Genomic DNA, 16,237 nt, shown 5'->3' on the forward strand with positions numbered 1-16,237 from the left:
CACAAATACAAGTGGAATTTTTGCACCGCCCAGACAAGTGCCAAACATTCCCGTTCGATGGTGGAATACCGGGTTTCTCGAGGCAATAGGTTGCGGCTCGCGTAGGCAACAGGATGCAAAACTTCGTCCTCTCCTAGCTGGAGCAGTACGGCACCAAGACTAGTGGTCGAGGTGTCGGTGCGGAGAACAAATTCCTTTGTCATGTTGGGTGCTTGTAGAATGGGAGTATCTCCAAGCTTGTTCTTCAAAATAGTGAAAGCTTCTTCCTGAGACGGTCCCCATGCGATGGTATTGGTCTGCCCTTTCCGTGTGAGGTTGGTCAAAGGTTTGGTGATCTCAGCGTAGTTTGCAATAAATTTCCTGTAATAGCCCGTTAGACCCAGGAAAGACTGCAGGGCTTTCTTCGTCTTTGGCCTTGTAGTTGCGAGGATCTTATCAAGCATTTTCAGAAGAGGTTCAACTTTACCATCTCCGATTCGATGGCCAAGAAAACAGATAGTTTGCTCTCCTATCTCACACTTACTTGGCTTGATGGTTAAATTGGCGCATTGTATTCGGTCAAATACACGCCATAGAGTGACCAAGTGTTCATGCCACGTGTTTGTGGCAATGACTACATCGTCAAAATAGTGATAGACATTTTCTAGATCACCAAGAACAGCTCGCATGAGGCGTGCGAAAACAGCCGGAGCTGTCTTTATGCCAAAGGGCATGAACACAAAATGGTATAGTCCAGATATACTGGAAAAGGCTGTTTTTTCCCGGCTGTCCATAGCCATGGGCACTTGCCAATAGCCCTTGGTGAAGTCAAATTTTGAGAAAAATTTGCATTGACCAGCAAGGGCAAGAGCCACGTCTATACACGGTATTGGTTCACCATCCGCAATCAGGATTTTATTTAGCTCTCTGAAGTCGATGCATAAATGAATCGTGTTGTCAGGTTTCTTGACAACTACGATGGGAGCATGGTATGCTGACTGCGACCTTTCAATTATGCCCAACTTTAGCATTTCTTGGACTTCTTTCTCGACGCTTTCCCGCAGAGCTAGTGGGATGGGATACTGCGGAACATGTATAGGTTTATCGGATGTCAAGCGTAGTGTGCAATCTGCTAGGTCAGTCTTTCCTGGAAGGTCCGAAAAGATGATCTCAAATTCTTTGAATAAATCAAGCACCTCAGAACGCTGTTCAACACTCAGATTTCCTGATAATTTCACATCATCTGCAGTCTGTGTGCGAAATAAGCAAGGATAAGGAATCTCGTGGGAGCTTTCTTCACTTGACATTTCCTCGTTCGCTTCCGGTGGCCCTTGGTTGAGTTCGGTTGTGACCGACACCTGCTGCACTGGTAAAGGTTCGCGTTCCTCGTACTTTTTTAGCATATTGATGTGGAAAATTTTTCTTTTTCCATTTATCGCGAGAACGTAGTCGACCTCATTCTTGCGCTCGACGACTTCAAGTGGACCTTTCCATTGCATGAGCAGTTTGTTGGAATCTGTCGGCAAAAGAAGTAGCACTTTATCCCCAACGTTTAGCTTCCGAGGACGGCTTCTGCGGTCGTAGTAAGTCTTTTCTTTTGCGCGTGCTTTTTCCAATTCATCATGCACAAGCTTGCATGTCTCTTCCAGGCGGTTTCGAAGGTCGACCAAGTAGGTATAGGTAGTGCGAATTTCGCCGTCGATGTCTTCATTGCTCCACAGCTCCTTCAGTAGCGTCAGTGGTCCTCGCACGTGACGACCGTAAATTAGTTGAAAAGGCGAGAAGCCCAAGCTCGCTTGCGGCACCTCTCGGTAAGCGAAAAGGAGTGGGGCGAGGTACCTGTCCCAGGAACGTGGTTTTTCCTGGCACATCCTCTTCAGCATCATCTTCAGCGTCCCATTAAACTTCTCGATGAGCCCATTCGCCATGGCCTGGTAGGGGGTCGTTTGAAGAAACTTGATGGCAAGAAGACGGCCCACCTCTCTCATGAGTTCCGCTGTGAAACTTGTTCATTGGTCTGTTACGATCTCCTTCGGTAAACCGACTCGAGAGAAAATCTCAATCAGCCCTTCTGCTACATGCACAGCATCGATTGCGGGGAGTGCAATGGCATCCGCATATCGGGTGACAAAGTCAATAAGAGTTAAAATATAACGGTTGCCGTGGTCCGACTTCGGTGAGAACGGACCGATTAAATCGACCGCAACACGTTCGAAAGACGTACGAATGACAGGCATGTCGCCCAGAGGCGCAACACCAATTTTACCTCTTGGTGTCGTTCGCTGACACTTATCGCAGGACTTGACGAACCGTTTCACATCGCCATGCAGATCCGGCCAGTAAAAATCTGCTAAGATTCGATCTGTCGTGCGCCGAATGCCTTGGTGCCCTGCCATAAGGCTTTCATGGCCGACTTCGAGGATATGCCTTCTGAAGATCTTCGGCACGACGAGCTGTCTAAACGTCCTGCCTGTCGCGAGACAGTACTGTCGGTAGAGAAGTCCACCTCTTTCAAGAAACGAATAACCGTGGCCTTTCGGTAACTTGAAGTCTTTACCGACTTTAGCAAACACGGCTTTCAATGTTTCGTCGTTCTGCTGTTCTTCTGAGAACTGGTCTTTGGTTACGTCTATGGCGGAACCATCAGTGAGCAAGACTCTGCTACTCTTCCCGGTCAACCGTTCTTTCGGCACTAGGTCTCTTCGTATAATTGCAGTATTGCTGCCCATATCTCGAAGAACCCTGACTGGTTTACCCAACACTTCGCCTTCAACTACTGGCATTCCTTGCACCAGAAATACTGGTATGCTTTTATCCACACTTGCATTAAGAGGGTAACGTTTCTTTCCTTTTTTCCCTCCGCCAGTGTTGTCACTCAAAGAAAAACCGTAACGGTTCTCGTTCACTGCACATGCGGAACTTTTTTCTTTTTGTGCTTTCATGCTCCAGCACTCATCGTTCTTGTGGCCAATTTTCCCACATACTCTACACTTTATTGCTTCTTTAGCTGGGCTCCGACATTCATATGCTTGATGTCCCAGACGCTTGCATAGCATACACCTTGTCGGTGGTTTCTTTGGAGCATTATCAGGACTCTTGAAATCCTTTGAGTCGTCTGGACCCTTTCCGAGGTTGGATAAGTTTTGTGCTTCCATGAAGCGATCAGTAGCGTCAGCTAGCTGGTGGAGTGACTTGCACTCGCGTTCTTTCAAAAATATCGTTAGCTTTGGATGACAACAGCGGAGAAACTGTTCGACGAGCATATAGTCTCGAAGGCCATCGAATGTTCTGGGCACGTCAGCCATGTCGACCCAGTGGTCGAAGTACCCTGAGAGTCTCGTGGCTAACTGTCTCCCGGTTTCTCCATCTTCAGGTCGTGCCTTGCGAAATTTTTCTTGGTACCCTTGCGCAGTGAATCGAAACCTCTGCAACAAGGCTTTCTTTACCTTCTCATAGTATAGAGAATCTGTGGCAGTCATTCAGCCAATTACTGTCAACGCTTCACCACTCAAACACATGCTCACAGCTAATGCCCACTTCTCTTGTGGCCAGCCTTGTCCTGTTGCCACGCGTTCAAATATTTGCAGGTATGCGTGCAAATCATCACGTCGCTCATCGAACAACGGAAGCAATTTTTGTGGATTCAGTGCTGCAGAGGAGCTACTCGGTTGAGACATAGAAGCTGTTGCATCTACCCTCGGAGCTCCTTCTTGAAGCTTTAGCTTCAGCTCAAGGATTTGTCGAGCTCTTTCGTCTGCTTCTTTGCTAGCCTCTCTCTCAGCAGCACGTTCATCTCTTTGCCTCGCCTGTTCTGCCTCAACCCACTTACGCAATTCTGCTCCACTCAATCCTAGCTGTGCCCCAACACCAGCTAATCTTTCGGTATCCATGATCAAAATAAGTTATGTGAATGTGCACTCGAGAGACGATAACTTCCTTCGGCGTTTTTACGAGCGAGATCCTGGCAGGCTCGCCAGATTGTGATGTTAGTGTCAGGTTTGGGCCCAGGACCATTCAGCAAGGAACTGAATCGAAACACGAGTGCACACACATACACACACGAGAATATATTTACAGGAAGACGTAACGCTTAACGAATAACACTTAAAGTAGTAGAAACATGCAGTCCTAGCTGTATTCAATGTCTCTCTAAATTATAAGTGTCTCGCCGTGTTTCGATGTGACTTGCTGGACGCCAGCGCCGATCGCTTGTGGGCTGTGCGCCGTCTGGCTCGTTGCCGTCCTCAACGTGCGTCGCACCACGCCATGACCCGGCCTTCTGCCGCAGCAGCAGTAGTAGAGTATCGGTAGCTGCTTGGTAGCCCCGCAGCAGCTCTCCGCCACCACGTTCGTCTCAGCAGCGCACCGGGGTCGCGCCAGCCACCCGGAATGGTAGCAGGAAGATCGGCCCACAGCAACGAAACTTGCAGCCCCTCTGGACGACAGCCAGAACCACGGAACTTGCCTGGTCCCTGGGCCAGTCACCCAGCCGGAGTCCAGGTCTCGTTCACCGGTTGTCCAGCTGTCAGGAACAGCAGCCGGAACAGCAGCAGATCGCCTGGTCCCTGGGCCAGTCGCCCAGCCGGAGCCCAGGAACGGTAGAGCGCCTAGACGACGTTGTCTAGTTCCCCGGACCAGACGTCCAGCCGAGAACTGACTGTCCTTGCATGCGCTGCCTCGAACCACCGCACGCACCACGCGGCACGCTTCGTTTTCCTCATCGCCCCCGCACGGCGATCACTGAGTTGTTTTTTGTTTTTTTTCCGCGCCTCTGTATCATGACAGACAGCAATGTTACTCACTTCTGGGAGGAGGATAGTCAGCATCATCATTTTTTCATTCCATGGTTTATCACAGACCAATGTTCTTCAACACACAATACTATAGCGAAACCTCGGTGATACGATCACAGCTCATACGAGTTTCGGGGTGATACGAATTTTCATTGGTCCCGGCCAAGGCCCATTGGCCTGCAATGTAATGGAGTACGTTGTTGCAAACCGATTTTCACACAGCAACGTTTGATACGAACCTACGCTACCGCCCAGGTACAAAGAGTCTCAAAAATCATCCCCAACACCTCCGCGTAGTTTCATAATTTTGTGGCTTTGATCCATTGCGTCAAAGTGCTTCTTTTGCTACTTTCGCTGTAGTACTCTAGTGTCATGCAAAAAAGCATATTAAAACTTGGAAGGGGCTACTGCTGTCGCGGGTCATAACGCACCTGGTTCATTAATTAAATACGCGCGTACGGGTCGTATATTTACGAGTGCTGGTATGATTGCGGACATTTAAAAACTTAACTGACAATCATTCAGGGTTCTGCCTGACGTTTCTGCCGCCCTGAAAAACAATAAATGAAAATGTACGCCAGCTTTCTTTTGTCGCATGCTAATTTTCCATGCTTTCTGGTGATACGAATTTCGGATGATACGAATATTTTTGGTGGTCCCATGAGGTTCGGTTCATCGAGCTTTCACTGTAATGTGGTCTGGATTGAAGCAATGAGGAATTGTGGAACAGGGGATGTCACTGGAGTTTTGATGAGTGGACTTTTCCTTGTCAAGGCGGCAATCCTTAGCAGCGTCTATGCTTTGCTCACTGTAACCCCAAATACGGGAGAAGAGGGGGGAGATGGACTGGGGTGAGTTAAAATGGAGGAAACTAACATTAAGAAGAATTTGGAAGAAATATTTTTGTAACTTGTTTGTTCAGTAACTGGCATATGTAATGTGGTCCTGTACAATGAGTTGCCACATTTTTTTAAAGGGGTACTGACTTAAAAATTTTCAATTGTCATTTTTTTGTGTCAAATAGAAAGAGGTCAAGACCTCAAGAGCCTTGAAAAGGTAGTGCGAAGCGCGAGTGCACCCTGAAAAAGTAATTACAGTACGTTTTTAAAGGCTAGTTTCGGTTCCTACTGTACCCTGATGTCACAACATGGTATGAGCTTCTCATCACGTGCTCACACAATATATAGTGACGTTTCCGTGGCCGCTCCGCACCGTGGCTCCATTGATGATGCACAAGCGGCCATTTTGCATGTTTTGGTGATGCACAAGCGGCCATCTTGGAAGTTTTGTTACCTAACGTCATCACAACTAGCCAGACTGCTGCGTGAAGTTACCAGCATTGGTACTGTAGCTTGACGTCAAGCTAGTGTCGATGTCAGTAGGTGTGCCATGGAAAAATTGACTTTAATATCAAAATAAAAAAATTGGCCGCGTATCTGCGTGCTTCACTGCAAATGTCGTCTAAAGACGATAGAAGAGGCGCTGCGTGAGATATGGACGCCATTTGGCAATACTTCGGGAAACACGAGTGCTGTGTTGCGGGCTGGTAGTCCTGGCGCAGCAGCAGGCGAAGACCGGCGGTGACCAACGCGACCAGCGGGGACGCCAGCCAGCCCGAACATGCGGTTTGGCGCGAAGCGCTGAAGCAGAAGAAACGTCCGCACTCAACGAGTACTCTCCACACACTCTTTTCTTTACACGTCGCCCGGGTACAACAGGAATGCCAGAGCAGCGCCCCATGGCATTCGTACAGTGCAATACAGAACCGAAACCGAAGCACAACAATGAGCTCGTGCAGAGGGCACGGAGGAAGGCAAGTTTCAGCGCAGTCACATTTTCAGCGCAGCTTAAGAAACTAGGGTTTTTAGAATTACATATGTATGCATTTTCTATTAAAGGAACACACCACCTAATATTTACCTAGTGATGTTGCGCCTCAGATATGCGTGATATTTACTTTTTGATCGACAACGTTCACAAGTATGAACAGCCGTACCAGTTCAAGATGGCTGGCCCTTGGGCAAGTGGTTCAACTTTGGCCGCGTGGTTGAATCGAGTGACATGCCGACAAACAGAAAGACAGACAGACCAAAATTTCTCCGTTTAAGTATCCCAAGAAAGACTATCGTCTTTAATATCTTATCGGCACTTGCTGAGCTTCACACTTCCTCAGAGCTGTCTCTGCGTACAGGAGATTTGTTTGGCAAAGTAAACTAGCCTTCGAAAAAAGGTGTCAGTACCCCTTTAAAACTTCTGACTGTTTGCCCAAATGCTCTTGTTTGAAGGCCTGGATAATGGCTCTGGCTTTTGGCTTAAGGTCACTTGAAGGTCACTGACAGCAAGAGGTAAAAGAATTTATGATTACAAGAAAGAAAGTGGGGGGGTGGGTACCTGGGTTGTATACAGAAAAGCTTTGGTTTTGGCTAGTTGGTCATACATACTCGGTCACCCGTCCTGCCTGCAGTGTTCTTTGTCCTTGTCTGTTATGCACCTAGATGTTTCAATAAGTTTGTATACAGGTTTTGTTAAAGGAGTCCTGACACAAAAATTATCGCCCCGCGTTTTTTTGCTGCAATGTGTTGCTGGGGGCCTGTTACTCATAACACGGCACATCGTTTGCTGCAGCGCGCGACAAATAATTAATTACAAGCTCCTCATTACCGACACAGCCTCAGTTTCGGTTTGACAGAGCTCCAAAAACGACCAGCCGCCGGGTGCAACTATCACCACCTAGCGAGTGAAACGCTCGGTCACGTGAGCACATAGAACAGTGACGCATTTCCGCGCGGTCTGTCGTCATCGGGCTCATCGTCGTCTGGTGGCGATATTCTTGCGGTGGGGATGGAAGGAATTTTCGACGTGGCGAATCACTTCAGGTTTGACCCGCTGGCGAGGAGTGATTTGTCGGGAAGCGCGTCAAAACAGAAATGGCGGCTACGACGTCATCATAACTTGTACCGGCTGCAACGGTTACGTAGGGGAAGTAGGGGGGTCACCTCGGATCACCTCCGAGGGTGTCAATGCACCAGGTGCTGCCTATAATGCCGGATCACGCTCGCGAACTTCAAAAATCATATAAAATACCTTCCAAGCTTTATTCGCTGTCGATATTTTGCAGATGGTACACCCACGTACACGGGAATCGATTCAGCAGGCTATCTCGGCCGCGAAATTTTGTGTCAGTACCCCTTTAACTTTGATAGGGTAGAAGTGGTAGGGTGGAGGTCTTTGCCCTGAGTCATAAATCAGCCAGGGTTCAAAGAATTGGTACCATCGTATTTCGCAAAGAAATATGTCGCATGTGAGCAGCAACTAAACATGAGAATTTCATATTCAGAATGGTTAAAAATTCCTAGATAAATGGCTTCAGTGTGATGGTTGTTGTTGTGTACCTACTGTATCAGATAGATTCAAAAAGTTCCCTTTGAAACGTTTATACCTATTGGCCAGAGTGTATTAAACTTGTTTGTGATATTTCTTGTTGGCGATCAGGCTTGTGGATGTTCGGATAAAAAAACCTATGCACTGCGGCATGGCACACACCAAGCACTGCACCACACTGAGATGATCGTTTAGCCAACCAGGGTGCATGCACTGGAGGGCCATTATGTCTCCAGCACTGTGTTAAGTACCGACTTTTCCAGCATTTGAGCATGTCAGCTCTGATTGCACACTGCAGCTGGGTGTGAAGTGCGCATGAGTCCTGGCTGGTTGCGTTCAGAGTTCTTCAATCATATGAGTTACGAAACACCATCATAGGCTCCAGGTATCCAAATGTAGACCTGCCATTGGCAAACGTTGTGGAAGTCTGCTGATTGTGGCACTGCCTGTATGTCGAAAAACAAGTTAGCAAATGGCATTTTTGTCTGTTGTGTTGCACAAGCTCGCAAGCAATGCCGCATTGATGAAGCGAGCACCGTGTTTACATTTGCGGCTCACGTTTCGCAGATGACACTGCAGCCATGGTACCTTTCTTAACCCTTTGCTGTCCAAAACCTTTTCACACCTTCCATCCGTTCTGGTCGAAAACTAAACGACTCAGAGCTCAAATAAAAGAAGTTAACTTACTCATATGCAGATGGCGCATAATGTAGTGAGAAAAAATGCGCATGAATCAACCACGAAAGAACTTGTCCAGCAGGGCCCGACAACGGACCGCGAAGGGTTGAAAGTACTTGTCCTAATTCTCGCGTAATGACAGCGGAGACCGCAGTGATTGTGCTAATGCAGTGTTTTTTCTGTCATCGCTCTCAGGTGACCCATCAGTTTGCTCGCCTCTGCTAATTTCTTTGTGTGCATGTCCGTATTTTGGAATGGAGTTTCGCAGCTGGCATGATTGAAGAAATCTGGGTTGCATTGTCCTGGCAGTGGTATAACCATCTCTGTGCCTCCTCACGTGTTCCAGGCAGCGTAGGCAGACGGAGCACATCTTTTTCAGAACGTCCCAAGGAGGCTCTGCGCCGAGGAGCCCTGATGAAGATGTTGCAGCAGAATGCACTCACGCTGCCCTTGTTCATTGGCAAGGAGGATGAAAAGCCACCACCATTGTGCGGAGCCATTCCAGCCGAGCCCAACTACGTTGCCAAGGTAACACTCAATTATTGCTCTGATTTGTAAACGATCCTTCAATCAATGGTTAAGTCTGTTTAGGTGATACAGTATATTTCATGTTCGGTTACACTTCTAAAGCTTACCAATGCCTATGAGGTCAAGGATGATCTTATTGATTTTTTTATTGCTGTTTTTGCAAAACTGGTATACATAAATAAAGGAGCACAGTGCAAACAATGAAAAACTATAGGGTGTGTCCAGATAAGATCGAGCACGAGGTCCCGGTCACCATTCCCGATTTTGATTAAATTTGCTGTAGGTCTAGGCTTTACACCCAAACAATAGTTTCGAAGTTAGTTTTGCAAAAAAAAAAAATATTGGTCGCCTGAAAAAAAGAATATACAAATTTTGGCCATAAAAAACACTTTTCCTACGATTTCGCGACTTCTGAATTTTGAGCGCGCCTAGGGATAAAACGGTGCACTTCGTGGTCACAATATGTATTCCCCTCAAAGAACAAGTTATATACAATCTTATGAGTTTATTATTTTCCTTGCTTGTCGAAGAAAAAAATCACAAACTTGGCAAATCACACAAAATACCTGTATTTGGGGTGAAAAAAAAACACAGACGCAGGCACTGACTAACAACTGGAGTTTTATTGTTCATACGCCACGAAAATAAATAGCACGTATCAACAAAAAACCAATAAGAAGAGAGGCACAGCAAAAGAAGCAAGGCTTGATAGGACACTCAAAGCAGTTAGCCAGTGGGACCATGATTATCTAGCCCCCGATAGGAAGGCTAGCTCTTTATCTAAAAGGGCTACTGATGGGGTGCTTACGCAGCTGTCCTGTAAGTTCACAATATGTTGGGCCTCCATGATTTCTCTGGTCACTTTATCGCAAGACCTGCGTAATACTCTCGTGTTGTTGAATTGGGGCGCGCATTCACAATCTTGGCAGTGGATGCCCAGGTGTCCTGAAATTTGCACGGTCACATTGTATTTATGTTCCTGAAAGTATTTGTATTTATGTTCCTATTTATTTATCCTGAAAGAACTCGTTTAAAACACTGTCGTGCATAGCCAGAAAAAGGTCACTGAGGATTGGTGCAATAGATGAGCCTATACATATACCATTCTTTTCAATAAAAAACGAACCATTCCATTTTGCGTAGGTCGAAATCGTGCGAGCACAAGCTAAAAAACAGCTTTTTAACCAGAAGTGCCGTCTAGTACAGGCTGGGTACCCGATAACCCTCCTGTTCTCAGTGGCAGAAACAATGTTAAGGACAGATAAGACTCGCGTAAGAGACAAAGATAAAAAATGTGTGGTCATTCCCTATGTACATGGCATCTCCCACAACCTGAGAAAGATAAGCAGCAGAAATGGGATACACGTTCTGTTTTCAGCTCCTGACCACTTGTCAGGTCTTTGCAAGCGAGTGAATCGGATGAGTCGGACAAAGGTTGGCTGCACCACTAATCATCGCGATAAGTTCGTGTCATGTATAGAGCTGTGCGAATAGCAAAATTTTGGGTGCGAAGCGAATTCGAATATTGAAGTGTGAGCGCGAATCGAATCGAATATTTTTCGAATATTTCTCGAATATTTCTAGAATATTTTTCGAATACTTCGAAGCGAAATTGCGGAGGAAAAAGTTAGAGAGGATTCCTAAGCATATTCTTATGAGATAGCAACATGAAAGTGTTTCTTTTCGCTAAGTTGATGAAGCACTGGCGGGGTGGTGTTTCATAGTTGTCTTATCAAGAATGAGGCAATGTAGAGGTTGAATTGTATTTATGTACATGATTTGGTGCAACCAAAGTGTTGCCGACAACACTTTACACGTGATAGGCAAAGATGCCATTTCCTCAGCCTCTCCTCCTCTTTCAACTTCTGTGGAAACCCAACTGATGTGGCAGACAAGGGTGTGCTCCCTTCAAGTCCGGAGTTCCAAATCTGCCTCGTAGACGTCGATATACAAGAACATCTGAAATTTTAGATGCTAAAACGTTTCGACTTCCGATTTTTCAGACTTCCTGCCCAAATTTCAGGTCCAAAACAGCATTAATTGAGCCCCCACCTCTGCCACATCTTTCATCTCCATGTTGGAACCAGCGTTTTCTTGAGTTAGTACATTTGCGACCGTAACGGAGCTCGAAAGGCAGCGTTGCCGCAATACGGGGGTGTGATGAGGCACGGCCACCTGGATCGGGGCGCGCGGCGGTGTTGCTCCGGCCGTCCCATTCGGACGGAGGAGGCGTAATTGCAGAAAGGGGCGTGACCGCTCCTTTCGCCGCACCGCGGCGCGCGCCTACTACCCCTCCATTCCTTTGCGCTCTATGCGGGAAGGTTTGCGGCGCCTTGAAGATATCGCTGTAGAGTAACCGTGAGTTAGCATAGCACTTCCCCCACCTTCACAAAAAGCACATAAAAGGATGAATGGCGGCTATCGCTATATTCTTTACTTTTTTTGTGTGTGTGCGCCAGTCCTTGTCGTGATGATGGTGACCGAAGCGAAAACACCCGTGAGTCACATTTCAAGAAAATTGTTTTGGTGTTCTTAAGTGCAGCATATCAGTAAAAAGTATACATGTGAAGGAAAGCACGAGATTTATTAAAAAAACCTTTTATTTTTCTGAGTGCTTCCAGAATAGGGGAAACGATCCGAAGGTTGGTTCCGCTGCTTAAAGGAGGCTCGCGCACTCAAGGCCGCAGCATCCCAAGGGATGCTGCGGCCTTGAGTGCGCGAGCTTTACCTGCTGGAAGGAATGCCACTTTGGCGTCGAGGCAACGTAATCTTTCTTGGTGTTGACTTACAGTAAGGCACGCAGCCGTACGGCACGTTTCTGAAAAACACGGTAAATGAGGCGAGCGAGTGAAAAACTCACAGCTACAGCTAACAGGCGTAACCTCGTGGTACGCAGACTAAAAACAAATTACTTGCCTGAAGTCAATGTGGTATGACAATGTGAAACATCTAAAGAGAGAAAACTTATATTCACGTCTTTCTTTTATTGTGTGTTACGTATTAACACGTTAATTAGTGCAGACCGTTAGAGGCGTTTATTTCCGTATTACATGTGCAGTCTGCCCGTAATTAATTCAGATATAGTTAAACGCCTCTATAAACTGCCCGTTCACATTAAATACGACACGCACCAATACACCAGAAAAACAATTGATGCGTTTTGTTAGAACACGCACAAAAAAATAAGAAAAAAAAGCAGCAATACTAGCGAGAAACGTCCGCAACCGACCTACGGCCGTCGGTAAATCGACGCTTATGTAACGTCGGGCCTTGGTCAACCCGCGAGCGGCATGCACTCGGCATCGTCGGCCACGGTGTACGGGCCTACATCGGGTGCCGACGCAGGCCCACATGAGGCCAATGTCAATCCCCAAGACCGGCCCTACATTGGTTGCCAAGGTTGAGCCAACGACAGTGTGTTCGCCAGCGACGTCAGGCCGACATTTTGCCAAGGATAAAATGTTGCTTGGGAAACGGGCTTTTTCATGCTGTCGCGTTAAAACGACAAGCGATACCAAAACGAGAGAAAGTGGCCATTGCGCGACCGACCCTTAGCTAATTCGCAGGCGACAAGCGTCGCTCATCGCTTTCGCGTTCAAATTCGCCTACATGCGGCCTGCGCTTAAATAAGAACGTCGCATTCACATCACTGTTGTATCGTGGAAACTTCAGAATGCAAAGAGACGTGCCCACATCAAAATGTTGCCTATCATCGGCAAGGAGAAAACGACTACAGCATTATCATTACCGTAATTGTTTTCCAGTTAAGACAGCGCTCGACCGCAGAAGACATCTATGCAGTGCCGACGACGACGAACTGTATTTAGAAAGAAGCATGGCGCGCGCCGGTCCAGGCGGCCGTGGGAGAAACGAGTGCCAAAACAAAGAATGAGAAGCACGGAAAATCACGTACTCGGCAAAATACATGTGTCATGGCACTTATGTAGCGGCCGTGGTCATGGCACATGAACGCGCCGCGCCACACGAAGTCTCTTAAGCACGCTGCTTGGCTCTATCTCGATTGTAACATGCTACAGAGAACAACACTCACTGTGTAAAGCCCGATTAACAATACATAATAGCGTACCTTGATTCCAGTCACCACGTGCACGATGTCCAGTGTGCATTTTTCCAAACACATCTGCGGCTGTCTACGGCGCGGTCAGCGCGGCATCATTCGCAAGGGGGTGGGAGGAGAGCGCCGCGTCGCGGCGCGCGTCTGAACTACCTCAATTACAACTTTTCAAAGGGGCGCGCGCCGAATGGGACGGCCGGAGCAACACCGCCGCGCGCCCCGATCCAGGTGGCCGTGGATGAGGTGAAGCATGCTGAAAATCTAGGGACCACTTTCAATCGGACGTTGACTGTCTCTTGCCAAAGTTCGACCGTAGCGGAGCTTGAAAGGCAGCTTTGCCGCAATACGGGGGTGTGATGAGGTGAAGCATATTGAAAAATCTAGGGACCACTTTCATTCGGACGTTGACAGTCTCTTGGCAAAGTTCGACCGTAACGGAGCTTGAAAGGCAGCTTTGCCGCAATACGAGAGTGTAATGAGGTGAAGCATATTGAAAATCTGAAGGGGTCACTTTCAATCTGACGTTGACAGTATTTGTTTTTGGGAAGTTCGAATAGTTCGAATAGTAAAATTCTAGTGCGAATCAAATCGAATAGCAAACAGTATTCGAAAAATATTCGAAATTTCGAATATTCGCACACCCCTAGTCATGTACTGAGGGAGTCGTTTATTCCATTCCCTTGTCTTGCAGACGCACTTACGTCGGCCAGATCGGCCGATGCCTTAACAAAAGATTGTTAGAACATAAATACAATATGACCTTGCGAATTTCAGGACACCTGGGCATCCACTGCCGAGATTGTGAATGCGCGCCCCAATAGACCTTTTTCAAGCAATCCCAGAGCCCCCCGCAGGCGCGCAAAGCACTATGGGAAAAGTGTGTACAGCAAGCCTGCCGGCTGTTCCGTCACTCGCTGCTCGTTGGTGCCGTGGGAGCACCAAACGAAAAAAAAAGCGTCGCCGCTGGTTCACTATTATTAAATCCTAAATACTACACATGTCCGAGCATGGTTGCAGAAAGCGATAGGAAGAAACGTGTCGTAGGTATACCGTACATTCATCGCGTATCTCACAGGCTAAAGAAAGTAGGAACTAGATACGGCATTAATGTTGTTTTCACGGCTGCCAATAAGCTAGGTAAGATTTGTGCCGCTGTGCAGAGGAAGAATGAGGGAGTAAAAGACAAGAAGCGGACCGATATTTGTTTCGTAAAACACACCAACAAATTCACTAATTGCCGTACGAGTGTGGTGTATAAGATCCCTTTCAGCTGCGACCGCTTCTACGTAGGACAGACGGGCCGATGCATCAACCAGAGATTGTTGGAACATAAGAGATCGCTAACAGGAGGCTCACCTTCTAATCTTTCTTTACATTGTCGAGATTGTAAGTGCACGCCAAAATTTGATGAATGCGCAGTGTTGTACCGGCATAGAAATGAAGAAACGCGCCTGATGATTGAAGCATGGCATATCGAGAATAGTGGTAGCGCATGCGTGAGCCAACCGTCGATTAACTTGCATAAAGATGAAATCAAATGCCTTAACCGTTATCGTCCGCGTAGACCGCCACGCGTGCCGGATTGATAGGTTCGCCTGTTGCATGGGCATGCGCAGATAAGTTTTCGTGCCTTCTTTCTTTTCAGCCGTTGTGCGTCTCTTCAGTTGTTAGTCGTCGTTTGTGGTGTCCTGACTTCTTTCTTGTGTCCGTGTTTGCACGCCCTGTCTTTTTAGAATGAATACTTACCAACTAGCTCAGCTCTCTGTTATTCTAAGACACATGTCTGAACGCACCTGCAATGAAATGAAATGCGAAAGGAATGATGCAGTCATTGTAGGTATTACCGAGTGGATGTATAACGGAAGTAGCAGTTAAGCGGCATGCGAGTTATCACGTACGTGCCAATACATGCAGTCAAAATGTGTTTTCGTGAACGACGTGAGCTGGAATACCGAATTCGTATTTATTCAATGATTACTTGTTCACAAGCCGCCATGGCATTTAATGCCATAGTGGCTCGCGATCGGGTTTAACCCTTTGCGGTCCAAAACTTTTACCCACTTTCCGGCTCTACCGGTCCGAAACTATTTTGCCAGTTTCTGGCGCCGCGAAAAAAAAAACACAAACTGTGGAAGAAGAACTCGCAAGATATTTATTTTTGCTCCTGCATTCTGCAGAACACTCCTTTAGCGATATTTGGACAGTGTATGATACCGCTCAAAGCATTCTCCTGGGTGCAGGCCAGGGTGTTTACTGTTCCCCTGTGTGTCAACAGCGGAGTTGTCTCACTGCTGTTGTCGTCTTCTTAGTCACTCACTTCTGTCGAATCACTGTCATCACTGTCTGGTGGAGGCACGTAATTCTCTTCCTCGCTAAAGTCATCCTCGCTTTCACTAAAAGCACCACCGTAAAACACACGCGGTGAAAATGTGGCCATGCTTCTCAGCGAACCGCGTGCGAGTGGGTACGCTCTGGGCTCCGTGCTGAACATAGTGCTGCACTCTAGTGTAAAAAAAAGGAAACCTCAATAAACAAAGCTCACCTATTCCTCAAGAGATGGCACTTCATGTATACAAAAAATGCGCGCGACTCGCAGTGTGAAAACAGCGAAATTTAAACCACGAACACCCTTGTCGGGCAGCGCCCGACAACGGACCGCTAATGGTTAACCAAACTGTAGAGAGGTGTTACAGTGTTCAGATATACAGATGATTATTTGATCTTAATTGACAAGTCACACGCTGTACAAAGAAGTGAGCACATTCTAAACGTGTTTAAAGAAAAAGGGATGGGACTAGAATTC

General features: G+C 47.1%; 1 protein-coding gene across 2 annotated transcripts in view; it reads left to right on the forward strand.

Moving 5' to 3' along the window:
- LOC119397068 (SAGA-associated factor 29) overlaps positions 1-16,237 on the forward strand; it is a 98,752-nt gene that overhangs the window by 18,850 nt on the left and 63,665 nt on the right. Inside the window, exon 4 of one of the 2 annotated variants that reach the window (XM_037664503.2) lies at positions 9,211-9,359. In XM_037664503.2, coding sequence (XP_037520431.1) covers positions 9,211-9,359 — 149 coding nt within the window. Of the gene's footprint in view, positions 1-9,177; positions 9,360-16,237 lie in introns of both variants that reach the window. The other variant, XM_037664502.2, reaches the window with a different exon arrangement.

Source organism: Rhipicephalus sanguineus, chromosome 6 (assembly GCF_013339695.2).
Source record: "Rhipicephalus sanguineus isolate Rsan-2018 chromosome 6, BIME_Rsan_1.4, whole genome shotgun sequence".
In the NCBI taxonomy this organism is placed as follows: Eukaryota; Metazoa; Arthropoda; class Arachnida; order Ixodida; family Ixodidae; genus Rhipicephalus; species Rhipicephalus sanguineus.